This window comes from Ornithorhynchus anatinus, chromosome 9 (genome assembly GCF_004115215.2).
Source record: "Ornithorhynchus anatinus isolate Pmale09 chromosome 9, mOrnAna1.pri.v4, whole genome shotgun sequence".
Lineage (NCBI taxonomy): Eukaryota > Metazoa > Chordata > Mammalia > Monotremata > Ornithorhynchidae > Ornithorhynchus > Ornithorhynchus anatinus.
In genome coordinates this window covers 34,035,330-34,048,155 of record NC_041736.1, presented here as the reverse complement: position 1 = coordinate 34,048,155, position 12,826 = coordinate 34,035,330, and the positions used below count along the sequence as shown (strand labels likewise).

Genomic DNA, 12,826 nt, shown 5'->3' with positions numbered 1-12,826 from the left:
GATGGGACAAGCTGTGGTCTGTCGGATTTGATGGTAGGTGGGAGTTCCAGGTAGGAGAAGGATGGGGGTGAAAAGTAAGCGGGGGAAGGTGAGAGTGAGGTACAGTGAGCAGGTTAGCTTGAAAAGAGTGAAGAACACAGTGGAAGGACAGAGTGGGCAGGTCAGAAGGAGAAATGTAATGGAGTGTCTTGATGCCAATGGTTGGCCTTTTCACTTAATATTGAGAAGAATGTGCAACTCTTGGAGGGTTTAGAGCAGTAGGGAGAATGTGCAGAACAGTGTTTTAGGAAAAAGATTTGGGCAGCAAAGGGAAGTGTGGGCTAGAGAGGGAAGAGTCTGGATGCAAGGAGATCTAGAACCGAGGTAGTTGATGCACTAGTCAAATTGAGATATTACAGTTACCTGGATTACCATGATATCCATTTGGGGGTGAGGAAGTGGAGAATCCTGAAAATGCTGGGGAGGAAGAACCCACAGGTTCCCAAAAAGACTGAAAATAGGGTGTGAGAGAGGGAGGAGTCAAGGATAATTCCACAGTCATCAGTTTGAGATGTAGGGAGGATGGAGGTGGCAACTAGGATGGGGAAAGTTAGATGATGGGAGTTTACTTTGGGTTTGAGGTGGTGGCTCATGTAGAGATGTCTTGGAGGCAGAAGGAGGTGAGATTTCAGAAAAGGAGAGGTTGAGGCCAGCATGACAGATTTTGAAGTCACCAGAGAAGAAAACTTAACTTCCCAGGTACTCAGTACAGTGCACCTTACCAAGTGGGGGTTTCAAATCCTGCCACTACAACTTCAGTCACCTGGGAGTGAATCTGCTCCCCTGGGGAGTGAGATCTGTTAAGGAGGAGACCCAAACCAGAGTCTTGAGTGACCCTAACCCACAGTTAGTTCCTGGGAGACCAAGCAACAAGCAGCCAAAGGGATTGAAAATGACTGGCCGGCGAAGTAAGAGGAAAATTGGGAGAGAACTGTGTCAGGAAACACAAGGTCACTCGTTTTCAGGAGATGGGAGTGATCCGTGGTGTTGAAGGCAGTCTGGAGGTCTTGGAGGATTAGCAAGGAATACAGCCGTTAGATTTGTAAGAATGGCAAAATCAGGAACTTTGCAGAGAGCGGTATTGGCGGAGGGAAGCGGCAGAAATTGGATTTTAGAGGTCGAGAAGGTAGTTAGAAGAGAAGAAGTGGAAGCTGTGATTTTATACAACCCATGCTAGGAGTAATAACAATGCAATAGAAACAAATGCAGCAACAGGGTGCTTTTAACTGTTTGGGCATTCACCTTTCTAAATAAGTGGACAGGCCTTTAGGATTGGAGAATTTTGTGTTTTATTATTCCTTTTGCTACTTATTTAAAATTAGCTTGAACACAAAATTAATAGTGGTTATGTACTGCACTTCCGTGGAGAGCAGTTCACTATAAAAAGCCCTTGGGAGGTACATAAGAAGTGCAAGGTATGCTTTCCACCCTTGTGGAGCTCCTGTTTTGGAGATACAGACAGAGAAGTATAGAATATTCATATATACACAAGCTTAGAGGATGAACAAAAACGCAAGAAGAGGGGGATGATTGATAATTGGAGTGCTGATAGGGCAGACTTGTTGGAGAGGTGGGGGATTTTAGAGGTCCTTGAAGATGGAGAGTGCTGATGTCTGGTGGGTATGGGAGGGAAGGACGTTGCAGGCTCCGAGGACAGTGGGAGCAGGGGATTGAAGCAAGGAAGTGACCTCGGGAAAAGTGAAGAGAACGAGCCGGGGAGTTAGATGTGAGCAAGGCCAGAAAGTAAGTTTAGCAAGAACTGGGGGAGGGCCTTCAAGCCAATGATATTCATTCATTCATTCAATAGTATTTATTGAGCGCTTACTATGTGCAGAGCACTGTACTAAGCGCTTGGGATGAACAAGTCGGCAACAGATAGAGACAGTCCCTGCCGTTTGACGGGCTTACAGTCTAATCGGGGGAGACGGACAGACAAGAACGATGGCAATAAACAGCGTCAAGGGGAAGAACATCTCGTAAAAACAATGGCAACTAAATAGAATCGAGGCGATGTACAATTCATTAACAAAATAAATAGGGTAACGAAAATATATACAGTTGAGCGGACGAGTACAGTGCTGTGGGGATGGGAAGGGAGAGGTGGAGGAGCAGAGGGAAAAGGGGAAAATGAGGCTTTAGCTGCGGAGAGGTAAAGGGGGGATGGCAGAGGGAGTAGAGGGGGAAGAGGAGCTCAGTCTGGGAACGCCTCTTGGAGGAGGTGATTTTTAAGTAGGGTTTTGAAGAGGGAAAGAGAATCAGTTTGGCGGAGGTGAGGAGGGAGGGCGTTCCGGGACCGTAGGAGGACGTGACCCAGGGGTCGACGGCGGGATAGGCGAGACCGAGGGATGGTGAGGAGGTGGGCGGCGGAGGAGCGGAGCGTGCGGGGTGGGCGGTAGAAAGAGAGAAGGGAGGAGAGGTAGGAAGGGGCAAGGTGATGGAGAGCCTTGAAGCCTAGAGTGAGGAGTTTTTGTTTGGAGCGGAGGTCGATAGGCAACCACTGGAGTTGTTTAAGGAACCCCTGCTTGATGCAGGAGGAAATGCAGCCACTGGAGGATTTTGAACAGAGAAGAGATGTATGCCGAGGTAGAAGGATGATCTGGGCGGTAGTGTGGTATTAAGTAGACTGAACCAAGGTAAGGAAGACTAATGAGAAGGGTGATACCTTCAATGGGATGTGACAAGTACTGGAACAGAATTGTAGCTGTATGAGTGAAGAAGGGGTGGATTGTAAAAATGTCTTTGCGGAGAAATGGACAGGTTTTAGCCACAAGAGCAGGATGACGTTGAGGAGTCAAGGCTGATACCATGGCAAGAAGGGCTCAGTCATAGGGAAGATGGTGGTGTCAATGGAGATGGGAAGTTGAGGAAAGGATGAGGAGAAATGAGAAGTTCAGTTGGGGAATTTTTTTAAGGTATTTGTTAAGGACTCACTGTGTGTCAACCACTGTTCTAAATGCTGAGGTAGGTACAAGTTAATTAGGACGGTCCCTGTCCCACATGGGTCTCACAGTCTAAGTATGAGGGAGAACAGGTCTTAATCCCCATTACCGTTGAGGAAACTGAGGCATAGAGAAGTTAAGTGACTTCCTCAAGGTCACCCAGCAAGCAGTTGGCAGAGCAGGGTTTAGAACCCAGTTCCTCTAACTCCCAGGCTCGTGCCCTTTCTACTAGGCCTCCCTGCTTCTCAGACTTGTTGAGTTTAAGATGCCAGTGGGCCATCCACATGGAGATGTCATGGAGGCAAAAGGTGATGTGGAATAGGATAGTAGGGGAGGGATCAGGACAAGAGAGTTAGATTTGTGAATCAGAGGGATTTCCCCAAATTTCAGAGTAGAAGGGAGTGAGAGGGTGCACTGCACAAAGTCAATGTTCAGTAAATACCATTGATTGATAGCACACATCACTGCAGCTGCATATAGGCTGTTTTCCACAAGTTGCCTGATCATGTGCAGAGAACTAGCAGTTCAACAATTGTATTTTACCCAGAAAGTACTCTTCGATCTTGTTTTTGAGGTCAAAACAAGTATGGGCCATGCCATTCAGTGCAGCACCTTCCTTTAAGCACTCAATTAGTCTATATTAGAAATACAGATCAGTGTAGGTAGACTAGACCATTTTTGACCATTTCCTTTTACGACTGTGTCAAAATTGTTTTGCCATCTAAAACAAAAATAAATCAGAATTGGGAGCTGCCAGAGTTTTAATTTTTTAATGCAATACTTCATTTCACGCTCTCTTTCTAAAAATTGATTGGTTTACGTAAGATGGAATATTTAAATAGGTGTCACTTATCTTCTCTCTGCAGGCTTATCAGCAACAGCAGAGCAAATAAATCCTCATGGTTCCTCAGCTCGGAAGGCAGAAACTAGAGTTGAAGAGACATTTCGAAACAAACAAGGAAATTCAATGGATATTTGGCACAATTCTGCAAATAAATGTGCATGTGAGTATGTCATACAGAAGTAGGAGCAGCTGTGTGTCACATTGGCATATTGGGAATTATACACCTGGAGTGCTTCTGTTTCAACACTGTTCACTTTCTGTATTGATCAGGAAAGGGGAAAGGAGAGGATGGAATTAATTTTCACTGCCTGTCTCTAAAATGTGTTTTGATAGAATAATTTTCAGATTTTGTCTTGTTCTGGTTGGACTGTTTTTATGCATGTCCTGTTTGCAGCAGGGAATGGGGAGCCCTTCCAAAATGAGGGGATGTTCCCCACCACCCCCCACATCTATTTTCGGAGATGTGAAGCACTATTGCCCAGTTTGCAGATCTACTCAGTGCCATTCTTCGAGTACCATTTTAGACCAAAAAATGTGAAAAAAGAAAAAGTAGTAAAATGCCTACAGAATTTTACACTTTTAAAAGTCAGATTAAACTTTTAATTTTTCTAAAAATTAAAAGAGAAAAGTTGATGATGAAACAGTGCCTTGGTATAGAAGATAATATCTTTTTTTCAGTAAGCTGTAAAACCAAGTTGAAATTCTCGAAGGCCTCTTAGTTGTAGTTGACCTTTTAAGCAATTTTTTAAATCCAATTAAAGCAACTTAACTGTTGGGTACAGATACTTTGTCTTTGTAGCTTTCACCAAAGTCCTCTACTACAGAAGTACAAAGCATATTTTCTCTTTCCAGTAGGTGGAGTAGGAGTCTTGCTAATTTTCCTTTTTACATTAAATTGCTTAAATATTACATCCAGATGGCCTCCCTAGGGGAAGTTAGTCTTCTAAATTCTTGATTTTTTGATAATAGACTCAGTAGCACTGTATAAATTGATTCTATGATGTTTGGCCTCAATTTTTCTTGCATAGGTGTGATGAAAATGTCCTTAACAGGGAGCGAGAGATGATAAATGTGCCCATATCTCATCACTGAAGTTAGGAACAAAGTGGCTTAAAAGAGTTAGGGAGGATGAAAACTGAAGAGGGGAATAAAGTTATTAATAGGAAGTTAATAATTCATGGTCCACACAAGACAGAGAGCCAGCAAACTCAATAGTTTTCTGTTCTTCTGACTTTTGTAATGATTAAATTAATGAGAAGCAACGTGGCCTAGTAGACAGAGCCCGGGCCTGTGAGTCAGAGGACTGGATTCTAATCCCGGCTCTGCCGCTAGCCTGCAGTGTGGTCTGGGGCAAGTCACTTCACTTCTCTGGGGCTCCAGCTCCCTCATCTGTAAAATGGGGATTTAATACCTGTTCTGTTTCATACTTAGAATGTGAACCTTAGTTGGAGCAGCGACTGTGTCCAGCCTGAATACCTAGAATCTACCCCAACGTTTAGTACAGCACATGGCACATAATAAGCACTTAACAGATACCGCAGTTAAGTCAGCTGCTGATGTTAAAAGCCACAGTAAGGCATAAGAACACCCTCCTGTTCCTTCCCTTGGGAGATCGAGACTCAGTGACTCATACCTTCCTCAAGCTTATGTCTCTCAGCCTGCAGCTCAATACATTAAATATTGTGTGGTTCTGCTGGCTCTTTTCCAAGCAGAAAATTCAGCCATTCTCTTTGCTAGTAGCACCAAGATGAGTGGTTTGGGAGACGACTCATTGGCCTCTAATAAACTGTTTCTTGAGCACTGAAACCAAACCGAGCCAGTTTCAGAGGTGGAATGAAAGGGATGCCTTTCCTCTAATCCTTACCTTGGGCATTACAGACTTAGACCATTTCCACTGGGTAGAGAAACATCCGAGGGTTCTTCTTGGCACCTGAAGTGTTTTCTGCTGCAGCTGAAGGTGTAGAGGAATGTTGACCTCAAAATGGTCATTTGAAAATCACCAAAAAAAAGGGTAGAGTCAAAGCAGTTAAGCAGGAATTTTAGAATGCTCATTTTTAATTGCATTAAGGTAAGTGGAAGAGGTCAGACTGCACTCACCACTGTGGAGAGTGAGCCTCAAAATAAAATAAAAAATTCAGGAACTCTCAAATGTGACCCATGAACCTGAAGTAGAGAAGATTTTAGTAGAGAATAATAAAGAAGCATCCTGATGGGCCCATAGAGGGATAAGGGAGGAAGCCAGGACAGCACCTATGTCCAAATCTGTCCTTTATTTATTTTTCTGTTAATGTCTGTCTCCAGCTATAGACTGGGAGCTCCTTGTGGGCAGGAAATGTCTGTTTATTGTTGGAGTATACTCTCCCAAGTGCTTAGTACAGTGCTCTGCATACAGTAAGTGCTCAGTAAATATTATTGAATGAGTTAATGGAAGGATGAAAGGATTCAAGAAACAGTGTTGGTGTCTGTTTGCAACTCAGAAACAAGCATTATATTGGATTTGGGTTGAAGACCTCTCCCTTGACCTTGATGAATGCCTCTGTCTGTTTGTTTTGTTTTGTTAATGGTATTTGTTAAGTGTTTACTATTTGCCAGGCACTGTACTAAGCCCTGGGGTGGATCCAGACACATTGGGTTGGACACAGTCCCTGACCCACCAGGGGCTCACAGTCTCAATCCCCATTTTATTCATTCATTCAATAGTATTTATTGAGCGCTTACTATGTGCAGAGCACTGTACTAAGCGCTTGGGATGAACAAGTCCGCAACAGATAGAGACAGTCCCTGCCGTTTGACGGGCTTACGGTCTAATCGGGGGAGATGGACAGACGAGAACAATGGCAATAAATAGAGTCGAGGGGAAGAACATCTCGTAAAAACAATGGTGACTAAATAGAATCAAGGCGGTGTACAATTCATTAACAAAATAAATAGGGTAATGGAAATATATACAGTTGAGCGGACGAGTACAGTGCTGTGGGAAGGGAGAGGTGGAGGAGCAGAGGGAAAGGGGGAAAAGAGGGTTTAGCTGCGGAGAGGCGAAGGGGGGGGGTGGTAGAGGGAGTAGAGGGAGAAGGGAGCTCAGTCTGGGAAGGCCTCTTGGAGGAGGTGAGTTTTAAGTAGGGTTTTGAAGAGGGGAACAGAATCAGTTTGGCGGAGGTGAGGAGGCAAGGCGTTCCAGGACCACGGGAGGATGTGGCCCAGGAGTCGACGGCGGGATAGGCGAGACCGAGGGATAGTGAGGAGGTGGGCGGCAGAGGAGCGGAGCGTGCGGGGTGGGTGGTAGAAATTTTACAAAAGAGGTCACAGAGATCCAGAGAAGAGAAGTGAAGTGACTTGCCCAAGGTCACACAGCAGGCAAGTGGCAGAGCTGGGATTAGAACCCATGACCTTCTGACTCCCAGGCCTGGGCTCTAGCCACTATGCCACACGGCTTCCCAGTCAGGTGTGCCAATGATTGAAGTGCCATGGTATATAATGGGTGGACTTTAGGAAAGCAGTTTGTAAATCAGATGGCTAAAATTATCAACATTTAATAACTCTTTTGTTGGGCTGCTTTAATTTTATCGAGTGAAACACGAAGCTTTTCCTTTTGTGACTCTTTTTTTTTTTTAAAAAAAAAGGTATGTTTTAAAGTTTCCTTCCTTCTTGATAGCATGCATCAATTGATCAGTGGTATTTTTTGAGCACTTACCATGTGCAGAGCACTGTTCTAAGTGCTTGGGAGAGCACAGTCCAGGGGAATTAGACACGTTCCCTGCCTACAACAAGCTTGCACTCTAGAGGGGGAGACAGATGGTAATATAACAGACATCCATGCAGAACTAGTCTTGAAGTAGGGTAGTGAGGGAGATAGACGCTCTGCCTCCCTTCACTTCAGAGGGCCTCACCTACCATATGAGCAACAGAAATCCTCAGTCGGAGAGGAATCAGCCTTCACATTGTTCCAGGGTTCCAGGCTTACTCCAGGGGAGCAAGAGGAAGGATGTGAGGGGATGATTTGAAGGTGAGGACCCAGCACTAGTGAGGAATTATGCTCTTTAAAACCTTCTCCTCTCTCCCCAAGCCAAAAGGGGCAACCCACTCAAGACAATTTTATCCTAGGATCTGCAGCTCTAAACTGTAAGTTTGTTATGGGCAGGCAGTATGTCTACCTAAGTCTCACATTGTACTTTCCTGAGAGCTTAGTAGCACTCAATAAATGCCATTGATTGATTGCAGCACTTCAGGGCGGCTCCACTAAATCCACAGAGATGATGGTGCAGTGAAAGTGAGACCAGATCTCATTGTGGTTTGGATTGGAAGCAGGCATTGCGTGGTTCTGGGGCTCAGCTTGGGCTGGGCTTAGTAGTGGGCCTGGGATTTCAACCAGAGCTTTAGTTTAAAATTTCTTTTAGGAAGAAAAAAGTTTTCCAACATGGATTATTTTGCCACATCATCTTGGACTCCTTCATTCTAAGCCCTTTGGTCACTGTGCCGTGGGATGGTGAAACCCGCTGGATTAGGAATCCAGACTTTATGTGTTTTAGCTGTCAGTTAGATTTACCCCTCTCCTGCTCTGTTAAATTGCTATATTACTTCCAAATGATCAAGTGTCCAGGGAGGTAAAATAATGAAACCCTTCTATCAGTCATGCAGTTCTTTTCCCCTTCCCCCTTACCTTTTTGACAAGAAGCAGTGAGGCAGACTTAGCCAAATTTAGGTCAGGCACTCAGGGTTGTAAGACAGATTCATAAGCGTCCCGGTAGCCATACCCGCCCACTGGGAAGCCTCAGGAAGAACCTCACCAAAGTGGCTGGTATATCTAGGCAATCAATCAGTAGTCGGCATGGCCTAGTGGATATAAAGCATGAGCCGGGAGTCAGAAGTACATGGGTTCTGGTCTTGTCTCTGCCACATGCCTGCTGCGTGATCTTGGGCAAGCCCACTTCACTTTTCTGGGCCTCAGTTACTTCATCCCTAAAATGGGGATTGAGACTGTGAGCCCCATGTGAAGCAGAGACTGTCCAACTCAACTTGTGTGTATCCACTACAATGCTTAGTACAGTGCCTGGCACATAGTAAGTGCTTAAATACCCAAATACCACAATTACTCTTATTATTATTTGAGTGCTTTTTGGGTGCAGAACACTGTTCTAAGCACTTGGGAGGGAACAGTGGAGAGGGAGAGAAGCTGCATGGCTCAGTGGAAAGAGCATGGGCTTGGGAGTCAGAAGTTATGGGTTCAATTTCCGGCTCTGCCACTTGTTTGCTGTGTGACTGTGGGCAAGTCACTTAACTTCTCTGTGCCTCAGTTACCTCATCTGTAAAATGGAGATTAAGACTTTGAGTTTCACGTGGGACAACCTGATTACCTTGTATCTACCCCAGTGCTTAGAACAGTGCTCTGCACATAGTAAGCACATACCAAATACCAACATCAACAATGCAATAGAAATGTTTGAAGGTGTTTGGAGCAGGATAGTGAGTACTTAATTTTTCTGTGTTTGCTGAGTATGGGAGTTGTGAAGGATTACAAAAAATGTAAAAACAATGTGAGGTTCTTAGATACTCAAGTGATAGAAATTGTAAATGCTGGTTTATACTCCACTAAAGTGTGAATTCATGTTACTTTGGATCTTAATAATACTTGTGAGGTTGGATTCTTACTATATGCCGAGCACTGTACTAAGCACTGCACTAGATTCAAACTAATCAGGTCAGGCACACTTCCTGTCCTGCATGGAGTTTACAGTCTGAGGAGGAAAACAGGTGTTGAATCCCGATTTTACAGATGGGGAAACCGAAGCACAGAATAGGTGATCCTGTTTTATATGCATTCCAAATTAAATGTGTGTCCATATTCTCTGAACCAGTTCGAGTACGGAGAAAATCAAGGCGGCGTTCCCAGTGGGGTAAAGGAATCATTAAGAAAAGAAAAGTCAATAATTTTAAAAAAGATGAAGAGGATTCAAAATTTACCGACTACGAACATCATAGAGAAGAAAGAAAACTGCTGGAGAACGGCGAGCTTGAGGTCAGCACAGATTGCCACGAAGAGAACGGAGAAGAAACTGGGGACCTCTCTTTGACAAATGACGAGTCATCCTGCGATATCATGGATATTGACCAGGAGCAGAGGCTCAATAATGGGACAGTAACAAAAGACAACAATTTTGCATCCACAGAAGAGGAGAGCTCGAATGAGTCTCTCCTCGTGAACAGCAGTGTCTCCTTCAACCCAGAAAACAGATCCAGGGAAGACTCTTCCCTTAAAGGCCACTCTTTGAATGGAGAGGCTATGGAAGACAGCCTCCAGGGTGTTTCTGTTTCAGAGTGTCAAAATGGCAAAGCAGAAGTGGATGATGTGGTTCCTCCTTGTGATAAATCCGAGCAAATTTCCACTCTGGAGGACCTGCCAAAGGAGAAACCAGATACTGCCACTGAAAACCAAGGAGATGATCTGGCAACAGAGCTTAATACCGAGACACTACCATGTAGTAATACGGAGAAGACAGCACAGAACTCTGACCTAGAAAACAAAGATGCAGAGCCTGATAAGGAAGGTATGCCTTGCTTTCCCAATATTTTTGCATTTTAACTTCTGAGTTAATGTGTTTCTGTCTGGTGCCCACTAAAAGCAGTCATGTTTCATGATGAACTGTATTAAGGAAATTTTGATGTCCAATAATATTATAATACATTTCCACCCCTATTTGGTAGGTTAGTGAGACAGTAAACTGAAATTGATTTGTAATTCCAAATTATATTGTTCTTGTTGTCTAATGTTCCCTGCCAAGCTAGTTCAGGTGATCTCTAAGGGAGTAAAGGATCAGAGAACAGTTTTTTTTTGTTGTTCTTTTATTTTGGTGCTGGGGGAACTGTTTTTCCAAGAGGATCATAATTGGATTCCAAGCCCCAGAATACAAATTCTGAATGTTTTGAGTGGAGATCATGGATAAGGGAAGGAAAGAAAGGGAGCAGGCTGTACCCCAGCAGGATGCAAACCAATCACTTGATATCCACCCCACCCTCAGCCCCTTAGCACTTAAATCCAAATCCTTATACTTTGCAGTTTCGCCATCTGTAGTTTATTTTAATGTCTGTCTCTCCTGCTAGACTCTGAGCTCATTGTGGGCAGGGAACCTGCCTACCAACTGTCTTGTATTGTACTCTCCCAAGCGCTTAGTACAGTGCTCTGCACACAGTAAGTGCTCAGTAAATATCATTGGTTCATCAGGCTTAGGTGCAGAGGGCAGGAGTGAACCCAGGCTAAACTATGGCCAATATTTCTACTCATAATGTTGGCCTCGTGTTGGTTTATGACCTGTCTAGGACCTTGGGATGATTTAAAAAATGATGGAGCACAGGCAGAGGGAGTAGATTTTCTTTCATTCAATCATATTTATTAAGTGCAAGCAAATACTCCTCACAAATGGCTTCAGAGCTCTCCATGACCTTGCCTTCTCCTACCTCACCTCCCTTCTCTCCTACAGCCCAGCCCGCACACTCCGCTCCTCTGCCGCTAACCTCCTCGCTGCACCTCGTCTCGCCTGTCCCGCCATCGACCCCTGACCCACGACCTACCTCTGGCCTGGAATGCCCTCCTTCCTCACATCCACCAAACTAGCACACTTCCCCCCCCTTCAAAGCCTTACTGAAAGCCCACCTCAGGAGGCCTTCCCAGATTTAGCCACCTTTTTTCCCTGCTCCTCCTCCCCTCCCCGCCCCACAGCACTTGTGTATATATATACACATATTTATTGTTCTATTTATTTTATTAATGGTGTGTGTATATCTATAATTCTATTTATATTGATGCTACTGATGCCTATCCACTTGTTTTGTTGTCTGTCTCCCCCTTTCTAGACTGTGAACCTGTTGAGTAGGGATCGTCTCTATTTGTTGGCGACTTGTACTTTCCAAGTGCTTTTTGGGTGCAGGACACTGTTCTAAGCACTTGGGAGGGAACAGTGGAGAGGGAGAGAAGCTGCGTGGCTCAGTGGAAAGAACATGGGCTTGGGAGTCAGAAGTCATGGGTTCAATTCCCAGCTCTGCCACTTGTCTGCTGTGTGACTGTGGGCAAGACACTTAACTTCTCTGTGCCTCAGTTACCTCATTTTAGGTCATTAAATATGTTTGAATGAATGCATAAATGTGCAGAGCAATTTACTAAGCGCTTAGCAAGTGGGATATTTCCTCTTGATTAGTGACTAAAAAGATGGCTGAGAAGGCTCAGTCATTGGTATTTGAGTGTGTATTGTGTGCAGAGCACTGTACTAAGTGCTCGGGAGCATCCAATATAACAGAGTTGGTAGGCGCATTCCCTGCCCGCAGTGAGCTTACAGTCTAGCGGGGGAGGATGAGATGAGTGTTTCTGTGTGCCGAAACCATACCTCAGTGAAACTATTGGCTCCCAGGCCTCTGCTTTTTCTACTACACTCACTCCCTATCCCAGCATGCAGTGATAGTTTTTTTTTTCTGTCACCCCTGCCTTTACTGCTTTTCATCCATCCATTCAGCGTTCTGTCTGGCATGTACAGTAATTGATGGGGGCTGAAAAAGAGGGAGAAGTTAAGGATAATGCCCAGCTTGTGAGCTTCAGGGATGTGGGTGGTGGCATCAACTGGTTGGGGTTTTTTGGTTTTTTTTGGTGTGGTTAAAATTACAGAGTAGGAAAGAGAATCTATAGTCTTAGGATTCTCGTAAAGGGATGAAATAGAGATTCTAACTGCTTTGAACATCATCACTGTAAGTTTTTCCTTCGGAAAAATAAATATTAGAAATATGTTCTAATTCCAGTATCGGTTCTCACTGTGAAATGGTGAAAGAAGCTGAACGAGATATTGGAGCTGTAGATTAGCGAGCAGAATGTTGACCACGATCCAAGGCCCAGAAGTGCTGAAATTTAGTTCTCTTCTATAGTTCTCCATGTAAAGTCCCTGTCTTTTTTTTTCTATCTTCTTTTGGTTTTTGGCTGTATCTTAATCATCTTTTATTGGATAATTTAATTAGGGTTCTGCCAAGG

General features: G+C 44.3%; 1 protein-coding gene across 1 annotated transcript in view; it reads left to right on the top strand.

Moving 5' to 3' along the window:
• ATAD2B (ATPase family AAA domain containing 2B) overlaps nucleotides 1-12,826 on the top strand; it is a 122,395-nt gene that overhangs the window by 101,912 nt on the left and 7,657 nt on the right. The window contains exons 25-26 of the mRNA XM_039913002.1: nucleotides 3,845-3,982; nucleotides 9,675-10,364. Of these exons, the coding sequence (XP_039768936.1) occupies nucleotides 3,845-3,982; nucleotides 9,675-10,364 (828 nt within the window). The remainder of the gene's footprint in view (nucleotides 1-3,844; nucleotides 3,983-9,674; nucleotides 10,365-12,826) is intronic.